Below are 22,465 nucleotides of genomic sequence, written 5' to 3'. Positions count from 1 at the left end.
CTTAAATCACTGAGAAGGATGCACGAACGTCGCACCTACAGACCTGGTCCCCTGGGATTTCTCAAAGAAAGGGATCTGTGCTTAAAGCACAAACGCAGCCAGAGCTGTTGGTCCTCGAGGATGGACATCTCCTGCCTGGGATGCTTCCCCTTTTCCCACAGTCACGAGCGCGTCCGGGGTGCACGGCGCCCAGGGCCCCGCCGTGCCCGAGGCACGGGCACAGGTCTCTGCCCGGGGGGTTCTCCTCTCAGGCCACCTCTCCTGCTTCTGGCACATCCGTCTCCTCACAGCGTGGCTTCAGAGGAAGCCCACCCCTTGCCCACATCATCCGTGCTCGCCCATGGTCACCGACAGCCACTCCAAGTCAGGCGCAGAGCGGGGGACCACTGAGCCCCTGGAGACCACGTAAGCCCACAGGCTCATGTGCGGAGGTGCCAGCCTCTCAGGGAGGTGCCATCCGAGCTGGCTTTTGAAGCACGATTAGTTCTCCTCTCTAATGTTCTCAAGAAATCTCAGGCAGGATAATCTTTTCAAAATGCAGTTTGGCCCCTGCCCACCCAGCACTCACATGAAGACCCGTTTCCACGGCCTGGCCCCCGAGGCTCTACACGCAGGGCCCCATCTTCCTTTCCTCTCCAGCTCCGCCCAGGCCTCAGGCTCCCTCCTGCCACTCACTGGCTGAGGCCACTGGCTCCCCACGGGCGGGTGGGCCAGGCACCCACCTTGCTGTGGACGCTCACGTCGATTTCTGGGGTTATCTGCTGCAGGCGGGTCTCAGCCTGATGGGGCTCCCTGAGAGCGGGGTTCATGCCTTATGCCAGCACCAACCACGGTGCCTGGCTTGGTGTAAGAAAGGACCGAGGAGATGAATGCATGAGAGGATGAGTGCATTACGGAGTGAGAAGGAAAGGAATGAGACAGAGAAACCTTTGGGGCCGAGTCCTCTGACGATGCCGGCTATTATCTAAGGAAGGCGAGTCCACACTGACCTTGTCTGTTCTCCTGGGCCATGTTGTTTATGCTGCCGTCCTCGGCCAGGCCCTGTTCCAAGTTTGTCAGGATCTGTGGGAGATGGAAGGAAGAGCAACAGAAATGAATTTGCTTCTAGACGTTGTCATGATAAACTCCAGGAGAAGCAGACTTCTCTGTATGGAAGCCCACTCGTCAAGGAGCGTTTCGCAGGGACACATTTTGAGCTTCGCTGCTCACAAGGCACGGAGATGACGGCAAACAGGTAGCTGCTCTCTGACTGGAGGGGGGGTTGGGTTTATGACACTCGTAAAGCATCAGAGACCCCAGACATGGGGCAGATATTCTCTGTTTGTCAGGAAAGCATCAGGAATGTTACACAAGAGGATGATTATTAACTTCTGTGAAAACGTCAGTCTTGCTCCTCTAGGGCACCTGAGATGTGCAGCCTTTTTAAATGTATCAAATAAATTCTGAACATCTGTCACTTTACATAGTTTTTATTGTTCGGCTAATAACCTTGAGTTGCCTCCTCTGTGATTTGGTTTCCCTGAAAGGAAAGAAGTTGCTACCACGGTGATCTGGGCAGAGGGCAGGACGAGGAGAAAAAACGTGTTAATATAAACAATGTTTGCAGGGAAGGAAAAGAAAGACGTGCTAACTGAAAACGGGGGTCTCATGCTTCTGTGACGGCCGACTTCAGGCCACGTGCTCTGGGGAGACACCCCTCGTGCAGTGGGCCACCCTGGCTGGCAGCACTGCCCCAAACGGCCCACCTTCAGGAGGCGAAGCTCACCGCCAGCGAAGCAGCTGCTCCGGGCTCTCACCGGCCTCGTCCCATCCACACAGAGACGGGCCAGCTGGGCCTCCTCTGGTGCCAAGGGTCAGAGCTTCACAAAAGGTGGACGACAGTTCGCTGTGAACACGAAGGCCTGTCCTACCGTGACCACTCAGGACACACCCGGGCTTCAAAACTGTAACCTCGAAGATGAGCTAGTTGGTCCAAACAAGGTCAAATGACATTTTTCAGCTAATCGGTCTTCTGATAGTCATAAAAACAGAAACTGCCCAGGAAAGAAGGTCTCGAAGGTGCCATTGAGGAGGGACAGGAACAAAGAGAAGGACAAAGAGGTTCTGAAGAAGAAAACGGGAGGCCTGGCTCTTCCTAGCCCCGGGGGGCCACGCACAGTGCAGAGGGCCCGACCTCGACTCATGGGTCAACGGGTGGGACGTGGGGGGAGGGGCAGGCCTGACAGCAAAACCAACCACAACAAAAGAGCATGAGGGAATCAGAAGACTCCAGGAGGGCGGCGGGGTCGGGGAGTTGTCCTGGCCCCCTGCAGGGCATCTCCATGCACCTGGGCAACCCACCTCGGGGGGCCACAGTTACCTCCAGCCTGAGCTAAATCACAGGAGAACAGTGTCTGGGGGAGAGAATTCCCGCCCATATGACTTCACACAGTCACGGTAACAGCACGCTGATCTACTGAAGGTCGTTTCTGTAGAGGAAAGTGTAGAAACGCTCCCACCCAAAGCCTGAGCTACTCAGATGGCAAACGTGGCCGCATGCCCCTCCTGTCCTTCCTGTCCAGGTGCAGGTCGGACGGCCGTGAGCGGTTCTGGGTCTGCTTCCCAGAATGACCAACGCGGGCCGCGCCCACGGCACCCATTCTGGAAGATGCTCTGGAAACGCGAGCGTGGGGTGGCGGGTCGGCAGCAGCCGGGCTCCGGGTGAGCCACGTACTTCCGAAAGTAACTACAATACTGAAATGACAGTGGTTTTGAGCATGTGAAGATGCTGCTTGGACATAAACAGGGAGCGGACAGGAGGAAATGTGGGCCTGGGAGACGGTTCTGGACCCGCCATTCTGTCAGCAGGTGGGTGTGACCAGAGCCGAGAGGCTGCATCGACACCCCCTGCCCCACCCGCGGGTCCTGGGCCGTCCTGGATTGGTTCTGGGACGGGCAGTGTCACTCCAGCAATGCAGACGCCGTCAACGCTCTGGACAGCAGCGGAGGGAGGACAAAGGACTCAGAAGGCCTGGGCTCGGTTGTTTTGTCCACGGAGAAAACTGTACGCCTCGCACGAATGTCCCAGCTGCCTGACTCCACATGTAACCAAGACCACTTGATCTCAGGGCTTCCCTGGTGGCGCAGTGGATAAGAATCCACCTGTCAATGCAGGGGACACGGGTTCCAGCCCTGGTCCGGGAAGATCCCACATGCTGCGGAGCAACTAAGCCTGTGCGCCACAACTACTGAGCCTGCACTCTAGAGCCCACGAGCCGCAGCTGCTGAGCCCAAGTGCCACAACTACTGAAGCCCATGCACCTAGAGCCTGTGCTCCACAACAGGAGAAGCCACCGCAATGAGAAGCCTGCGCACCGCACCGCGATGAGAAGCCCGCGACGAAGAGTAGCCCCCGTTCGCCGCAACTGGTGAATGCCCGCGCGCAGCAACGAAGACCCAACGCAGCCATAGATAAATAAACAAACAAATAAATAAAAAGGACCACTTGATCTCAAACAGGCAATGTGTCACCTACTCATATTTAAAGGGACCAAACCCATGCCCCAACTTCTCTGCAGTTACCCTGGGTTTGGAAGATCACTTACAAACATTTTTGGGTTCCCAGCGAACTTGAGCAGCCCACAAGAAACACCCCATTTACACCTCTGCAGGAATCCTAGAAGTTCGTGGGCCCTGGTGCATACGCAGGACCTTGGACTCCGGTATTTTAAACTCCAGGTTCTGAGCCATATGCGGGGTGCAGCCCAAACCCTGCCCTTCTTATGGGCTCCAGGCAACACCAGTATGGGTGGTCTGGGGGTCTGGGGACCTTGGTTTGTGGGAAGGCTCTCGGGGAAGGAGCCCTGGTCCTGTCTTCTGTCGGCCTGTCACGGGCTGTGGGTGGGCAAGGTCTAGGGACCAGGTTTATGGACAAAGCGTCCAGTCTTTGGACCCCTGGGGGCCGGCCCTAACTCAAGGACCCAAGGACTCACTAGTGACCTGCGGTGTTCAGACTGAGGTGAGAGCAGGTCTCCCTAGAGGGGCTTAGATTTCTCTGGAAAGTCCTGGGGCCTTCTCAGCCCTACCAGTCTCCTAGGGGACCTTCTGGAAAAGAGGCTTTTCAAAGTGAAAAGAGGCTTCTCGGAGTTGCTCCAAGCCACTGCAGGAATATTAAACACTCCCATGGACCACGCACCGTGCCAGGTCGCTGGTCATCTAACCCGCACAGCAGCCTGGCGGTGGCTGGCGACACCACTCCTCCCCGGGCTTCCACAGGCTGGTCACCCCACCAGGAAGAGTCAGGGTCACACCTGGAAACACCCGTCTGCCTGACTCCAAAGCCCCTCCAACCACGGCCTGTGGACATCCCCCCAGCAGGGCATCACACTGTGAAGCAATGCTCTCTCTTTCCATGTAGGTCAGAGAGTGAGAACCTTCGATGCCCAGGTAAACAATGCCAGGATGGAGATTCCAGACCTCTCTGTTCCACCGAGGGCTGCCTGTTGCTGGGCTATCACGCAGGTGTCGGGCGGGACCGCCTGCCAACTCGGGTGACCTTACAGGCACACTGTGGGTCACCTCTGGCACATCAGATTTCACACGGGGCTGGGGCTGCTGAGGGGTATGGTCGACATTCCCAAGTCTTTGTTCTGGGATCTGCAAGATGCAACCTGGAGTTTCCAAAGGCGCGAATTTCCACCGTGAGCCGAGTCAGGATACAAATCGTACAAACCCTGACGACAGGGACGCTCCTGTCACCTCCTCCTTCTGGGCCCTCTGAGCACACCCGGGCCCAGGAGCGTAAGTGTTGATGGCAAAGGGCAGAGATGTGGCCTTGACCAGGGATTAGGAGCCACCACCTCCCCTCTCCTCCACCTCCCCTCACTTGCCAGCCACTCCCATCTTATCTGATGAAGGCACCGTCAATTTGTTCTCTGCTGGAGCAGCAGGACAGAGGGGCATGGGGACCATGGGCATCAGGTGAAGCCGGGCAGCGGAGGGCGTGGTCAGCACGCCTGATGGCCCGCCCAGCTGGGTGCTTCCCAGAGCGGCTGGCAGGGGGAGGGCAGACAATGTTCTCTTCCATTCTTAACTTCGTTTACAAGTAAAACAGCATAACTGAGCAGGTCCATCTGTTGGAATTCCTTTTTAGTAAAGATATGAACCCTTCCTAGAAACACCCCTCTCACCTCTGCCTCATTAGGGTGTCCAACCAAGAACAGAGCAAACTGACGGCCCTTCCCGAGGGGCTCCTTCGGCAGTGAGGGTCCGTAAAGGGGCACTTCCTTACCTGGTGCCCCGAGCCCGGCTAAGGTGGGGCGGGCGGAGGCTGCAGAAATCAAATTGTAGGGCAGGGCAGCACTGAACTTAAACCCACACGGCACCTCCCCATCAGCGGCGACCCAAACCCCATGCTGATCTGGCATCATGACAAATGCAAACGGGCTTAGAAACGTGTTCCCTGGCTCTTTGCCGACGGGACCCAGAGGTGCAGTGGCCCGTAGAGAAGCCAAGGAGCAGGGATGGAGGGCAGAGGTACCGCTGCTGTGGCGTGACAGGGGTGGCTCTCCTAAGCCACGGGGCACGCTTATTTTAAACCGAGGCATATTTTGTTCTTCGTCGATACCACTACATCTGAACCAAACATTTACTGCTTCACCACGTGGTTCTTACTTGTCACCTTCTATTTCAAAGACAGCAGAGAAAACCCTGGACCGTTTCGTAAAGGTCGTGAGTGATGTTCTGCTAAAACTGGGCCGCACCTAAAAAATCTAGACAGTGCTCTCATCAGGCTGAATACACAGGCTCTAACCATTCTCCAGTGAATCTTCCGTATAAGGAAAAGCTCAGCTTCTGCTGAGCAAACGATGCCAGGGATTCCATAACTGGTGTTATGTCCCTCTCTGCTCTGCTTACCTGGACCTCAGCACCAACCTGTGTGTGGCATAAACCTTGTACGTTACCGACCGTACTGCTGTCTGAATTTCATCTTCCCTTTGCCCCGCAGTCCTCATTTAGTTTCTTTTCAGTAGAAAAAAAATTCTACTTATAAAACTAACACGTGCATTGTATAAGACCTGGACAGAGAATAAAAATGACCTTTAATCCCATTACCCACACCACTAACGTACTGGAGTGTTCTTCCTTCAGGGCGTATTACTTCCTTCACAGAGGCTATCCTGTAATTGTAATTCTGCAGGCTGGCTTGGACAGCAGATGTCACATCCTAAACACTCCCCAAGTGACGGCTGTGGAGACGAGACATCCATCTGGAGCCCGTGTCATGTCCCCACACCCCAGCCCGGCGCCCTGGGACACCCCGGCTCTGTGCCCTGCTGAAGCAGCGGGAGACCTCTATCCCAGTGTGTCCCTTTGCAGAGAGGACGCCGGCTGCCCGGGCTAAGGGCTACCGGGTGGCAGGTGTCTGCTCCACACCCACCCCGGCTGCCCCGGGCCCGCCCGCATCTCACTCTAGCTGCCACCCCGGGTCCTCCCCTTTCACTTGGGAAACCCGTGCTGGGGCTGAACCTGTGAAGACCTGACGTGTGCTAGAGAGGCAGCGACCAACAGCGGGCTCCGAGCACGTCTGCACACACACCTGCATCCGCTGCAAGCGTGTGCGCTTCCCAAGCACCGAGCGGGGGCTCGGCTTTCTCACTAAGGACGGAAACCTTCGTGCTCTCTTCTTTACCCCCTTCCCAGGCGCGGCTTCCACGCCCACCCCTGACCTCCAGAGCAACGACAGACGCCACACACGCAACGAAACCGACGGGCACAGAGTGCTTTGCGGGTGTGGACCGCGCCGCTGCTTTCCTTCCGGAAACGACGCCCGGAGCGAAGCCCTCGATCGCCGTCACGGCGCTGGCCGGTCGGCGGCTCCAGAGGGCAGCCCCGGCGCGCCTTCTGCCCGCCCCAGCCCCCGTGACGACTCCAGGGCGGCCCGGGTGGGCCCTGCTCGACCCCCCAGCTGCACCCCAGCAGGCAGTTGCGTCTGGGAGGCCTGGTGGGCGCTGGCTGAGCCTGGGCCCCCTGGGTCTGGGGCGGGCAGGAGGCCAGGCCCGGCGAGCAGGCTGGGGAGGGGAAGCCGAGGCAGGGGGCTGGGTGCGGCCGTCACCCTGGGAGAGACTATTTCACAGGCTGACTCATCTCCTTCCCTGCTGGACTCGCCCCCCGCCCCCAGCGAGGAGCCCAGGGCCCCCTGACCGAGAGCAGCTCTTGGCAGAGGAAGCGCGGCTGGCGCTCTCTGGCACCGGAGGGTGACGACGCACGAGGCCGGAGCCTCGTGCCAAGGCTTCCGGGCACACGCTGCACGTGCGGGAAAAAGGGCTGCGGCTGGACCCGCAGAGGGTGCAAGGCGTGGGCGGCGGCCGGTTCACAGCCGGCGACCTGCTCTCGTTCAGGCCCCTCGCGGCCGGACCTCAGCTGTACTTAACCCTCGGAGGCTCCGTCTCCTTGTCTGTACATCAGGCATGACACCGCCTTGTACAGCCGTTGTGAGCATTTACGGAGCTTTAACATAAAGCACGGAGCACAGCACCCGTCGTGTGGGAGGGAGCACTGAGCACACCCCCGTGTCCGACCTCCGAGCCCGTGGCGTCAAGGGCAGCACCACGTGGCAGCAGGAGTGCCAGGCGGGCGCCCAGAGACCATGGAGAGCGTGGAGCCCGCCGGGGAGGCCTCGGGAGACGGCCTTAGGGTTAAAGCCTTAGAATTCATATGCACTTCCCCGTGTGACACGGAAGTGAGTGAAAAGCAATAAAAACAATCATCTGTCTGTGATTTAGAACATCACTGATTTAGTACCAATTACAAGTTTTGTTTTCCTATTTCTGGAAATAACTGTATTTTAACCATGTTTTAAGAGTCAAGGAAAGGAGTGTTAGACTCTAAAAACTAGTGATGACACAATTTCCCCCATCAACGGATCAAATTAAAAGAGAGCAAAGTTCTTCTTTTTATCTTTTAAGCCATAAAAGCCAGAAGCTGATGCAAAGCTTAAGAGCGTCAGGTGGCCTGCTGCGGCGTCCACTCTGCGAGGGCGGAAGCCCTGCCACTTCCCTGCCGGGAACACAGAGGACCCCCCGGGAGCTCCAGGCACGTCCACCAAGACCAGCTGGGGACGGAAGCACGAACTCGACAAGTACCAATAACCTCGTTTAAACATCTGTCACATGCTGCCGCCCCTAACTGCTTGCTGTTACAGCTTGGGAAGCCCTTCCACAGACGACGCTGCAGCTAAGCTACACAGCAAGGCTGCCAGGCGGGTAGGAAAGGCAGGCTCACTTCCAGTCTGAAGACGGAGGCTCTCGGGGGCGTGGTTGCCCGCTGCCTGGAGATGGGGAGACTCTGAGCCCCACATCTCTCCTTCCCATCACTCAGTGCATCAATCTCATCTTTTGTTGATACAACTGATGCCTTCCACGTTAACTGTTAACTTTACAACCCAGAGTAACTCGGCAAGCACTTCTGAACCTCATCTGCCTCCGGAGTCAGTGTTACGAATGACACGTGTCATGATACACTATAATTTGCTTTGATTCTGGAACATTTTAAACCATTATCTCTTTAAATACTGCTCTGATGCCTCCGTTTAATATGAAGCAGGTGCATGTAGCCTTTTGCAGGATGCGTGAGTGGTCGGGCAGCCTGGCACGTGTTCACGTGTGTGATTTCTACACAAGAGGAAATGCTCCTGCTTTTCATTTACTAATAATACCGGGAAGAAAGATTTCAGGCTTCAAGCTTTGCCGAAAACCACGCCCCCCCCCCCCCCCGAATAATTCAGCAAGAACAGTGAATTGCAGGGTCACAAGGAACCGGGTCAGCCTGCCTTTCAGGAGGGGGAAGCAGAGTGGTGGGAAGGGTACAGCGTGGCGTGATGTGCTTCTCGTGAGGGCGGGAAAGTCTGGGTGAGCCCTCCATCAGGAGGGGAGGCGTCAGCGGCCCCAAGTGGAGTGATGGTTACCTTGCTGCAGACGGCCTTCACCCTGTGCAGCCGGTCCAGCGACTCCTGGGGGTTCCCCAGGTACTGCTGAAGCTCCGCATGTAGGATCCGCATCGAAAAGGGGACCATGGAGCCTAGAACCAAAGTCAAAGCAGAGTGAGTCTGTTTGCCATAACTGAGCACAACTAAGCACCCTCTCAGAGTGAGCACCCATGCAGCAGGGAAGTCTGCAGATATTCTACCAGAAGGGATGACGGAATCCCTTATATCTTGGTAAAGTATGGGATGATGCCAATTATAAAACGTGTCCTGGTTTTCTCTGTAAAGCTGTTATGTTCTACACAATGACCAAAGGAGAAAGCTGGCTGTTACCGCTTTTCCAGAGTTATGCCACAATTGTGTAGGAATTACCACAAAATGAGTAGAATGGTAGAGACCACCGCCTGCTCCAGTAAAAGAAAACAGAACACTCCTGGATTCTCTGTACGTCTTTGGGATGTCGAGCTCCTGGAGGAGGTTGCGTAGGTCCGGTTACCGGGGAGGGAAATGAGAGAGGGTGTGCCTCGGGCCCAGGTCCTGAGGACGGAGCGTCCGCCTGACTCCAGGATGTGTGTGTGTGTGTGTGGGGGGGGCTCTGGAGTGAAAGTTCTACCTCAGAGCTGTCCCAGCGGAAGGAAGGTACGGCAGCTGGCCTCGAAGATTCCACTGCCCAGGGCTGCCCCAGAGGGAGTGAGTTCTGGGCAGTGCCACCTCCATCAGCATGCTGGGGGCATGACAGCAGTGATCCGAAAAGGACTGCAGTTGAAATGAGCTTTTACACAGTGTCTGAATGTGGCTGTGTCCTCTCAGGGTGAGGGAATCTTTCTGTTAGTGTCACGTTCCCCTCTGACATGACTTGGATATGTATCTGTATCAGTATATATAATTTAGTACGTACATAAGTGTATAAATGTCATCAAATAATCAAACAGCCTGTGCTGATTATGAATGACTTAAAGGATGTGACAGTGCCAGCACAGGGCAATCACACAGATTCAGAAGGGACCTCTCAACACTTAGACCTGGACTACACTTTATTATTATTTTTTGGCTGCATTGGGTCTTCGTTGCTGCGCATGCGCTTTCTCTAGTTGTGGTGAGTAGGGGCTACTCTTCGTTGCGGTGCACGGGCTTCTCATCGTGGTGACTTCTTGTTGTGGAGCATGGGCTCTAGGCATGCGGGCTTCAGTAGCTGCAGCACACGGGGCTCAGGAGTTGCGGCGTGTGAGCTCTAGGGCACGCGGGCTTCAGTATTTGTGGCTCGTGGGCTCTAGAGCACAGGCTCAGTAGTTGTGGTGCAGGGGCTTAGCTGCTCCGCGGCATGTGGGATCTTCCCGGACCAGGGATCGAACCCGTGTCCCCTACATTGTCAGGTGGATTCTTAACCACTGCGCCACCAGGGAAGTCCCTGGACTACACTTTAAAGATGGTTAGAAGCAAGCTGTGTGACAGCTGCAAGCTGCTCAGCCTCTCTGTGCCTCAGTCCGTCCATCGTCCATCCAGCAACCATCAGCGAGGGTCTACTATGTGCCACATTGAGGTGGCTTCATGTTTGTGCTTCTTTTTTTTTTTTTTTTTTTTTGCGGTACGCGGGTCTCTCACTGTTGTGGCCTCTCCTGTTGTGGAGCACAGGCTCCGGACGCGCAGGCTCAGCGGCCATGGCTCACGGGCCCAGCCGCTCCGCGGCATGTGGGATCCTCCCGGACTGGGGCACGAACCTGCGTCCCCTGCATCGGCAGGTGGACTCTCAACCACTGCGCCACCAGGGAAGCCCATATTTGTGCTTCTTATCTTGAAAAATTGTATGATGCTCTATGGTCTTCAGTGAGGATAGGAAGAAGAAAGGTCAAAAGGACAAACCAAACTAAGGAATACTATGGAAAATAGTTTTTATTGTGATTGTGAGCCTAGAGAAAAGAAAGATGACAATTATTCAATTTAAATGTTTGAATTTTTTTTTTTGATGACACTAAAGAATTGCCACGTCTGAAGAACACGGATGACTGAGTTGACATCATGGCATCAGTCATTTCAGCTTCCTAGAAAGAACCATTTCTTGACCATCGGCATCACTAAGGTGGGATTGCGCTAACGTGACAAGTCACACATAAGTTGTGTCTGTCATCCCTATACGTCAAACAGAGAACAGGCAATAGTCGTTCCCACATGGTTTAGAGTTTACCTGCAGGGAGAGAATCTCTAGAACACTTTAAGCTTTATAAGATAAATGCAGAAACAAAACGTTTGTGAAGTTCCCAAGCCCAATTTATAAATGAGCTGAATATATGACAAGGTGGCCGGGAGTTACTTGCTCTTTGCCCTGGAAACTGCCCACGGACCTGGGGAAGTTTTTGCATTTAAAAGAACATATGAAAATATTTCAAACTAAATGAAAATGAAAATACTACTTATCAAAATTCGTGGGATGCAGCAAAAGCAGGGCTAAGAGGGAATTTCACAGTGTTAAATGCATATATTTACAAGACCTAAAATTAATCATCTAAGCGTCTACTGTAGGATACGAGAGAAAAACAAGCAATATAAAAGCAGAAGAAAAGAAAGAAAAGTTAGAGCAGAAAGCAATGACATTGAAAACAGGAAATCAAGAGAGAAGATCATCAATATACAAACCTAGTTCTTTGACAAAAATCAATAAAATGTATAGAACTCTAGCCAGGCTAACCAAGAAAAAAGAGAGAAGACATGAATTACTAATATCAGAAATGAAAAAGGGGTCATCACTACTGAGCACATGGACATTAAAAGGAAAATAAAGGAATATTATGAACAAATCTATGTCAACAAATTTTATAACCTAGATGAAATGAACCGATTCCTTGAAAGACACACCCTACTTACTAAAACTCATACAAGGAGAAATAGATAATCTAAACAGGCCAATATCTACTTAAGAAATGAAACTGATAAATAATAACCTTCCAAAAATAGAAGGCACCAGGCCCAGGCCCAGATGGTTTCACTGGTGAATTCTACACAACATTTAAGGAGAAGTGGTACCAATTCTCTACAACCTCTTCCAGAAAACAGAAGTGGAGGGGATGCTCCCTAATTTATTCTATGAGGCCAGCATTACCCTTATAGAAAAATCAGTATTATAAGAAAGGAAAACTATAGATGAACATAGCTAATGAACATAGATACAAAAATCCTCAACAAAATTAGCAAGTCAAATCCAACTAAATCAAATCTAACAAAAAATTAGCAAATCAAAACTAACAGTGTATAAAAGAAATTATCCACCATGACCAACTGGGATTTATTCCAGGTATGCAAGGTTGGTTCAACATTCAAAAATGAATTCACGTAACCCATCACATCAAACAAGCTAAACAATAAAAATCACACAATAAATCAAGAGAAGCAGAAAAAGCATTTGACAAGATATACCACCCATTCATGATTAAAACTCTCAGCAAACTAAGAATAGAGGAAAACTTCCTCAATTTGATAAAGAACATCTATAAACAGCTACAGCTAACAACACAATCAATGGTGAGAAGCTAGATGCTTCCCCCTAAGGTCCTGAATCGTGCCGGAATGTCCCTCCCCTTGTTACCACTCCTACTGAGCATGGTACTGGAAGTCCTAACTAACGCAGACAGAACAAAGACCTTCTGGAAGACCAAAGAACGTGCCTGCAGTTCTGTCTTCTCTGGGCCCTCACACCGTCTTCTCTCCAGGCACTGTCTTCCATGGAGTAACAGACATCCCTGTCCCAAACTGTCGAGCTTTCCACCAGAGCCTGTCTGTGCTGGACCAGGCTCCCGCAGGTCTGGGAGGTGGACGCAAGCCAACGCCGGCAACAGGTGACACTCCACGAGCCTCCCTGTGACTCGCATCTGGAGTTGGACTATATCCAGACGGCCGAGAGCAGGAAGAGCAGAGCCAGCGCTGGTCCTCCTAGACCACGGCACACCCGCGCGTGGCTTTCCTGGGGGTGCCCGGGAGAAAGCCAGGGCTAAAGTGGGAAGCGGTTTCCCCCTCTTCTCTCTTGGTACCACTGGGAAGGTCTCATACTGCTTAAAAATCTCACAGCAGAACTCGAGGGGGAAGCACACACACAGCCTCAGGACACATCAAAAAGAGAAATGCCCCTCTCTAGAAAAATATACTGTTCATACAGCCAAAACAAGAAAAGCAGCTGGAGAAACGCTGTCTATTAATCCCAGCTTGAACAGGTGAACAGCCAGTTACTCAGTGGGTTTTAGGTGCCAATGCAAAGCATAGGCGCTGGATGTACGCTGGTCACGAAGGGGATGTGACCACTGTTCCCAAGCAAACCCCACAACCTCGCCAATAAAACACAACAGAAACGGTTTCAACGTAACTCAGGCCTTTCCTGCTTTTGTTTGTTCGTTTGTTTTAAAGAAATGCAAATACAAGTACCTTTAAACTGATTCTCTCAGTCTAGCAAACCCAGCCTGGCTCCGTGTGAAGTCACTGGGGATCAGTGAAGCCCTCATGCCAGAAGAATCCAGCAACATGAGATACGCATGGCTCCGCACCAGCCAGAAGCCTGTCTCCCCCACGTGGAGGGCACGCCTTGAAAAAGAGGGCAAGTCAGAGTCTGGAAGGAAACGTGTTTCCCAGTGGATCTGTTTTTCTGGAAAGTTCCCACATAAAGTCATGACCTGCCAAAATCTAGGTCGGTATAAATACGGCAGAAGTGCTCTCATTAATCATTTAGAAAACATTAAATGAAAACACTCCTACACAATTCATGTTATCGAGCCCCCTGCAGTACTGCAGACCCACTCGGCAGCCACAGAGTCAGAGCACGATGCACTAGAAATCACGCAGGCCCTGTGCTGGGCAGCGAACTTGAAAGAAAAAGCAAGAGGAGGAATGTCAGCTTGACTCCAGGGGGGGACACAGGCACAGGACTTCCCTGGCGTGGAGACGGTCTGGACCTCCCGCCACCCATTCGCCTGTGTGCTGGGCAGATGGCGTCCTCTCTCAACTTTCCTGGCCACCCACCCAGCAGGACAGGGGACTGGGACATGGACAGGCTGCTGGCAGGCCCGAGTGTGCTGACGCGATGGCGCATGGTGCCTGGTGGACGCCCAGCAGAGCACAGACTCCGTGGACCCTCTGTCCACGGTCGGCAGGCTCAGTTGTCCCCCTTGGGGCCTGGCAGTTCCTCTTGCTGTCAAGGCAAGCAGGACCCGGTGCCTGACTGCTGCTCTGCACTTGCTTCCCTGGACCCAGCACCCACCCCTGTCCTTCCCCGACCCCTGCGACCCGGCGGCACGCGAGGAGCGGAGCCCCTGCTTCCTCTGCTCTGCCTTGAGGACACAGGTCGGGGGACGCCTGTGCCTGGCGGAGAACACAGAGTCCCTCACCCGCCACGAAACAACCCTCAACGAGACACTTCCAACTTCAAGGCTGCATCTGAAAACAAAAAACCAGCCTGAGCGAGTCCTAGACGACTTACTAGTAAAGGGGTAATTCAGTGCCGCCCCAGAGCCCTGAGGCAGGAAGCGGAATTCAGGGTGGTCCATACTGCCTCTGCGTGAGCCTGCAACGCTGAGTCTGATGCAGGTGGCGCTGGGAACGCACGTGTCTCCCACATTTCTCGCGTAAGACGGGTTACAGGAGGCTTCACTCGGGTGTCCTGACGATAGAGGTGGCGCCCCGAACTGCACATTTTAGTCTCTCTTAACCATCTGTTCCGGGAAAGACTGGACATGCCAGAGTTCACTAGGAGAGCGAGCAACGTGAAGAGCTGTAGGATTTACTAACCAGCCTTCTCAGACAGAGGAAAATGTGCTGAAGTGATAGACTTGGAAGAGTTCTGGCACAGAGGAAAGTAAACGGGAAATCGAACCTAAGCAGCAGGTGTTAACTCTGAGACATGAGTGAATTTTCTCATGGAAAACAAAGTAAGACATGTGAAATGTGCTGGACAATTCTGAACCACCATGTACGGTTATGTGTTGATTAAAATTTTCCGAATTTAGTCTGAGAACTAGAAATGTGAGGCGCATGATTCTGGAGGGAGGGCAGAAAAGGACTGAAGACCCAGCGACAGTTCACCTTTGCTGACCCAGGCGGGGAGGGAGCTGATGGGAGCCAGAGGGTCAATCAGAGTGTCTGTCTCATCGGCTTTAGTCTGATTCGGTAATTCATAAGGATTAAGTTCTGAAATAAGACTTCATATGAAATCATTACAGCTCTAATAACTTAAACACACAGATTTGAATTTAGTATCAGAAAAGGCACTGCTATCTGTGTGTTTCTTAAATAACCATCAAAATGTTTTTCATTTCTAACAGAGAGATCTGTGGCTTCACAGTTTTCCTCCAGGTGCACGGAAAGCTGGAGTGAACTGTCCTATGCAGAGGTGCACTTTGACAGCCCGAAGCTCACTTCCAACATTATGCTTTCTTTCGAACAGGAGATAGAATTCCAACAACAGACAGAAAAGATGGTGCTGGGATGGGAAACCTTAGTGTCCTACAAGAGGCTGAAAAGAACTCCATCAGGAATGGGTATGTTAACGACATCAGGAATGGACATTTCATCTGATTTGAAGATAAAATTTCAATGAATATGCATACCTTAAAGAGTGAACCCAAATGTAATGTTAATAATAATGTATCAACACTGGTTATCAATGGTAACAAAGGCACCAGACCAAAGCAAGACGTTCATAAAAAAACACAGTAAATGACCTCGTAATATTATCCATGGATATAATCCCTCTCAACAGTTCTCAAGAATACAAACCCAATAGGAGGACAAGCAATCTGTTTTAGTGTAACAATTACAATATCAAAAATAATTTGATTAAAAGCAAATTAAAGGGAGAAGGCTATTATAAACATATGAAGAATGGCTCTCAAAAGAGAAACAACGTGAAGGGTTTTGAAAAAGTACTTTAAAGCCTTAACAGGAACAGTAATTCTGAACTTGTCAACATTAAAGACAAACAAAACCCAAAACACTTATTTGGGAAAAGGCTGGCATCCGTGACCCTCTTGTTTTCTCCCCAGGAGCTAAGGTGGGAGCAGGTTTCCAGGGAGGGGTAAATGCTCTGTGGGCTGTGTAGGGTGGTACAGGGGTGTCTGTCTTCAGGGCCAAAGATGGTGTGGGCAGGGAGCATGGGGGACCCTTGCTAAGCTGACAAAAAGGTTATGTTCGTATTTTTTAGGGTTAGAAACAATATTTCCCAGAATGGGAAAAGATATTTGCAAGATTCATAACAAATAAAGGATTAAATACCTAAAATATGTAAAGAACTACAACAAATCAATAACAAAAAATAACCCAATGGAAACGTGGGCAAAGATTATGAAGGAGTGGGTCCCCTCAGAGGAAACTGCAACAGCCAGTAACACACAAAAGCCATTTAACCCTAGAAGATGTAATAAGAGGTAGAATTTCAGACCCACCAGACAGAAGTCTTATTGATAAGACTTATTCACAGGTGGGGAAACAAAAACTTGAATACACTGGTTTTGGGAATCTAAATTAGTATAACTACTTTGGAAAGTAATTTGACCATTTCTTGTAAGATTGGAAATACAACCACCACACAGCCTGGCGCTGAGACTTTTAATTTATACCTTAGAGAAATGCAGGAACATGTGGCCAAAGAGAAACACGCACCACAGTGCATCGTTCATTAGGGCCTGGAATTGGAAAGATCCTACTTGCTCACCTCATGGATACGTATGGATACAAATAATGTTACGTGGGAAAAAGAGGCAAAATGAAGACACGCTCCTCATGTACATTTCAAAAGCCTGCGGTTCTCTCTGCATTGTGTATGTGGGTATGTGTGTGTATGCAGTGGAAATGTCAAAACATGATATGGAAACACAAATTCACGTTAAGCTGCTTTGGGAGGGGATGGAAATGGGGAGCTTTAAAGGCTGAATCAATAATACTTGAGTTTATTACAAAAAAAGTCTGAAGTAAATATGAAAAAAATGTTAATATTCGTTAACTATCTGAGTGCTTAATAAAACTCTTTTTTGACATTTAAAAAAATTTAATTTTTGTTGAGTAAAGAGTGGATTCAACCGGGAGGCATCCCAACATAGAACCTCTCAAAAAGGACAGAACTGGATGGGTAAGAGCACACAGGACACGAGTGACAGAAAAATCAAGCGTCTCCACCTGCGGGAACCACTCAAGCAGCCCAGTGACATCTGGTTCTGCAAAACTGTGTGTGAGGACCCTGCTGGAAGCACAATCAGAGTTCTAGACAGGGGCCTGCCATCCCTCAAGCAGCGGGACGCCGACAGGAAAGACAACCTTGCCCGGCAGAGGGGACAGGTCCTCACAGTGCCGCTGAGGCTCCGGGCTCAGGCCACTGTTCTGACATCTTCTACTGGCACGACCGGCGCTGAAGCTCTGGGTTTCCCGAGCTGTGTGACAGTTACAGGTGGAGAAGCTCGGTGGCTGGGTGTCACCCTAGCGTATCACATCTGGTGTGTCCTGCTGGGGTGTGGGGACCACACGTCAAGGAGGAGATGTGAGCTGTCTATTCACAGCCTCCCGCCAGGGCTTCTAAACCCCACACCTGAGAATAAGCTCTGCTCACCACGCTGTGGGCAGTGTGAGATGCTTGATGCGAGCAGCTTCTGGCCCAGCCCCTCGGGGCTGGAATTACAGGGATGCACATACAGCAAGGAGGGGGAGCAGCAACCGACGGAGAGCACGAAGAGGGAGGACACAGGTGAGGGACAAGCGAGGACAGAGCTCACGGAAGGGGACCCTCCAGCCTCCGGGGCTGTTCAGCAACCACTGCCGGCATTCGTTCTTGCAAACAAGGGTGAGAATTCCAAACAACTGATTCAAAGGCGGCCTGAGGGTGTGAAAACACACTCTCCCGGAAAGTAACTCCATGAAAACTGCTAGAGGGCTTCCCTGGTGGCGCAGTGGTTGAGAGTCCGCCTGCTGATGCAGGGGACGCGGGTTCGTGCCCCGGTCCAGGAAGATCCCACATGCCGCGGAGCGGCTGGGCCTGTGAGCCATGGCCGCTGAGCCTGCGCGTCCGGAGCCTGCGCTCTGCAATGGGAGGGGCCACAACAGTGAGAGGCCCACGTACTGCAAAAAACAAACAAACAAACAAACAAAAAAACCCTGCTAGAAATGTCAGAGGATACATAAGACCACAATACTCTTCCTTTCGTAGATGAAAATTAAAAAAGAAAATTTCATGATTTTTACTTATGATTCATTACGACTTGTTATGAATATTCTGAATGGTTAAAAATATGTCCAATATTTAAATAAAATATATTAAAGCTCATTCATAAATGTTATTTGTTTATATCATTATAGCTCCCCTTTAAAAGCACATTTTAATGACCTGCTTTGCTTATATACTGGAAGCTAAAATGAAATGAATGAATCAAAATCTCACACTTAGGCTTGTTACACCACAAAATGAGAAGAAAAATGTGTAAACATTCAGCGTGTCATTATGGATGAATGCTCACACGCTTCAGCTCAAATATATACAGGATTTCTGTCTATTCCATAATCTAACTGAGCTGCTTAATGACGCAGGGCCACCAGCTCCCCTTTATCCCCGTCCCAGTGCAATGTAATTCCAGGCAGAATCAGAAGCCTGCGTTCAGTGTGCACGTCCTCAGGACGAGAAGTTCTAAGAGTTGAGGGGAAGGACGGCAGAGTTCTACGCCTGGACCTGAGGACCCGATTCCTCACTTCGCAGGAAGCTCGGCGTCGCCTCCACGGACCTCTGTCCATGAGGAGAGCGAGCAGGGCCACAGTGGCCACAGGACAGAGTACCTGTAGTTTAGAGACACTGGGCGATGGCCTGCACGCTCAGAGTTCTGAGTTTTTGTCAGCAGCAGACAAAACACCTATGGGCATCAGCTGCCGACGCCCGGACCCAGCAGAGGGTCCCGCGCTCTGCCGCGAGCGTGACCAGGCCCGGGGGTGAGGGGGAGGCCGTGGGCAGGCCGGCGCAGGAGCCGTCAGGCCACAGTCAGGCACGGTGGGAAGAAACACTTTTTTCCTAGGCTGAAGGGAAACATAGCTGCTCCTAACCAGAAGCACGGGAACAGCCGTCTCTTGATTATCAAGGCTGCCAGGTAGAATTTACTGAACAGAAATATCCCCGCACTTCACCATGTAGCATGCCTTTAACCTTTCCATCGAACACCTTTCCACTATTAAGAAGTGGCAACAGAGACACATCCTCATTTGGGGTAGAAGCCTGCTCATTGCCTCCTGCGGAAGGGATGGACCACAAATGGCTAGGAAGTGTAGGCGAGAAAGGAACGCAGGACCTCCCACGCTGGGGGAGTAGCCCCCGGACAACCAGGGGATGCTGGGCCTCTCCAGATGAGCACGGGAGGACGTGGACTCCCCTACAACGCCGGGTGCATGGATGAGCCTTACGGAGCGAGAGGACAGATACAGCCCTGCTCCCCAGTGCTGGGGGCTTCCTGGCACAAGTGTGCGAGGGTGACCTTCCGAGAGAGGAGGCGGACGTGTCTGTCTGCCCTGTGCAGACACCACGGGGTCCCAGAGCAGGAAGCGTGGGTGGGTGAGCAAGGCCAGGGGGGCCTCCCACCCACTTCTAAACCTGTGGAGCCACCACTGCGGCTGGGGCCACACCCTGAACGCTTGCTCACCAGGGCTCCTGGCTTTGGGCCCTTCTCACCTGGTCCTCCGGAGACTAGCTGGACCCGACAGGCCACTGGCTGGTAAGAAGTTTCACAAATTTGGGGCGGGAACCCTGCCGCCCCCTTCCTGATTCCGAGCAGTATAGCACGGCCGGTTCACTTCCACTCAGTCGAGCCAACCTCATCGAGACAACCGGTCTGATTTCTACCCTTTTTTTCCCCCCCTTTTCTACAAGGGGTGAGTTCCTTTAGTCAAAAAGAAGAAAAAGAATTTTTACACTAGTGAGGCTAAAAGTCTAACAGTACCTCACGCTGAAAATCCTCCTTCGAGCCTGGGAAAACTCAGGGCAATACAGACTACCTCCCATCACGGGAAAAGTGAAGATGATGAAGGATAAAGCACCGAGGACTAAGAGAGCCTAATCCCCAACCTTCCCTGTGTCCCCCAAAGACAAAGGATCTGAGATTTAAGGAAAAACAACCCAAAAAGAAGTTGAGAAACGTGTTTTCACTTCTAGTCCTCTTAGTTCATCGTTTACCTACCAAGTTAAGGAAGATGTTGATTTGATTTTTTGGAACTTCTACAAAAATTACCATGTTTATTATTAATTGGGCCTTTGTAGTCTCTTGTCCTGTTTTTATATTTTCTTCCCCAATTAGGCTCTGCATTTCCTGGCAACCAGGACCTTTCTCTGTCGCTCCACTGCTGCATCCAACAGACGATGACCAGCCAATCTTACAAAAGATGGCAGCGACCTACGGTGTGTCACTCGTGAATCAAGAACAGATAAGAAAAATAGCCAGTGCAGTCATCACTGCGTGCGGCCACTTCTAAGCAATGTACACATACGACCTCATTTACTCTTTGTGACTCTCCAGGAAGAAGCACGGTTACCACCCCTGTGGTACCGATAAGGACACCGGGGCAGAGATGCCGGATCACTGGCCCAAGGTCACACGCGAGTAAGAGGAGGGGCCAGGACTTAACAGGGAGTCTGGGTCCACAGCCCGGGCTTTCAGTACCCATGCTTATGCTGCCTCTCAGAGGTCCTTCCCAATTGTTTTACATCTAATACAAACATTTGATGGGTTTCAAACATATTTACAAGGTTCTCCACCAAGAGATGTTCATTCTACCTCAAGGCTGCTCCAGAAGGCTCTTTGTAACCGGCCCTCTCCCTTCCCCAAGTCTTATTTCTGGCCACCTTGCGACAACTACCCCACGCTGCAGCCCAGTGTCTCCAAATGATGGTCCTGACCCATTGGTGGGCTGCAACCAGACTTTTAAATAGATTAATCAGAATGGAGACTAGGAGAAAATGGCACAGAATAAGTACTGCTGCATGACTGTCTGTCTCTGTTTCATTTCTGTTGTGTACGTTTGCACTAGGTCACGATACAAGATTATTTTTCACTCCGGAGCACAGTCTGAATGTCACCACCTAATCTTCATACCAGATCTTAGTGCCATGGCACAGCAGGTGCCCGAGAATGGGCAGACGGATGCGTCAGTGGGTCTGTCCAGCTCAGTGTGTTCAGGAGCCAGAGTGAGGTCACCCTGTAGGTCAAGGCCCACTGCGGGCCGCTCATCTGATGACCAGGACTGGATACGTAAGTGCAGGCAAAGCAAAGCACATGCAGAAGCACTGACGTTAACCCCCAGCCTTACCCCTACGCCCAGGGTACACGTGAGGGTAGTACTCGTAATAGAGATCTGGCTGATCCAGGTTTCCGAAGGGCTCAAACTCCATCTCGGCATTCTGGAAAAGGCCCAGCTTCACCAGCAGTGCCAGCCTCACAAACCAAAGCTAAAAACACAAAACACAATTGAAATAGGTTATCTGTGTGTCGCAGGTTCAGAGTTTCCTATTCCCTTTTAATTTGATATTAGAGCTCGATTTCAAATACACTAAAACAAGAGCTAAACTAACTTTCTTTCTTAGCACGCTTGCATAATTACAGGTTTATAAAAACGGATTTGAAAAGAGACACCCCCTCCCGGAAGGAGAGCAGAATCCAGGGCCTGGGGCGAGGGCAGGGGGAGCGGACGGCGGAGCTGGGTCGGGGGAGCGGCGAAGGGCGTGGCATCCCGGGGGGCGGGGCATGGGGGGCGCTGCCCGTTCCGGTGGCCAAAACCCACGGCACCTTCAGGAAAGCAGTGGAGGCCACGTGAGAGGGCAGGGTTGGGGCCTCGGAAGTGACGCAAGTCAACCTCGGTCCACCACGGAGAGAAACGAGGTGTAAAAGCAGCGACCACGTGGCAAGGGCCGGACTGAAAAGCCGGGCACCGCTCCGAGCGAGCGAAGGCCGCCCCGCTCCCACCCGCCGTGCACGGCCGCCTGTAACCTGGGGGCGGCGGGTGGGGCTCGCAGCTGCAGAGCAGGAAGGTGGCGGCAGTCTGGGGGACAACGGTGAAGAGGGAGCGGGGGTCGGCTCACGCGGGAAGCGGAGCTGTGTCCGGGGAGGGCCACCCTGGCCGTGCGGACGGGCTTCGGAGATGAGGAAGGCAAACCTCCTTCGCTTGGGCCAGAGGCCTTGGGCACGTGGCCGTGCGCTCCTGACCGCGCCCCGCCAGCTCCCGGCGGGCAGGCGGAGAAACAGGAGCACACCCCAGACCGCTGCGCCCGGAGGCCTCCAGGGTCCCTCCTCTCACCAGCTCTTCGCGGACTTGGAGAATCTGGAGGCTGGTTCGATTTGTGGCGGGGGGGGGGGTTCTCATAGAATTTCGAATAAAAGCAAACGCCCTGTGGAGAGGCGGGAATTTAAGGACTTCTGCAGCTGCTCCTTCCCGTCGGAGGAGCTTCCTGTCGTTCAGAACTCTCCTTTCCGCGCTCCTCCCTCCTTAGAATTGAAGGCCCTTCCAGCCCCCAGACGC

The 22,465-nt window shown here is 52.2% G+C and overlaps 1 protein-coding gene across 2 annotated transcripts in view; it reads right to left on the bottom strand.

Moving 5' to 3' along the window:
* TRAPPC12 (trafficking protein particle complex subunit 12) overlaps positions 1-22,465 on the bottom strand; it is a 65,658-nt gene that overhangs the window by 16,008 nt on the left and 27,185 nt on the right. For both annotated transcript variants that reach the window (XM_082642295.1, XM_082642296.1), the window contains exons 5-7: positions 21,260-21,398; positions 8,945-9,057; positions 990-1,062 (exon numbers count right to left, since the gene is read on the bottom strand). In XM_082642295.1, the coding sequence (XP_082498421.1) occupies positions 990-1,062; positions 8,945-9,057; positions 21,260-21,398 (325 nt within the window). The remainder of the gene's footprint in view (positions 1-989; positions 1,063-8,944; positions 9,058-21,259; positions 21,399-22,465) is intronic.

The sequence above is a fragment of the Mesoplodon mirus genome (genome assembly GCF_964341445.2).
Source record: "Mesoplodon mirus genome assembly, chromosome: 14".
NCBI lineage: Eukaryota > Metazoa > Chordata > Mammalia > Artiodactyla > Ziphiidae > Mesoplodon > Mesoplodon mirus.
The sequence above is the reverse complement of the archived record's forward strand: the minus strand, read 5'-3'. Positions and strand labels throughout refer to the sequence as shown.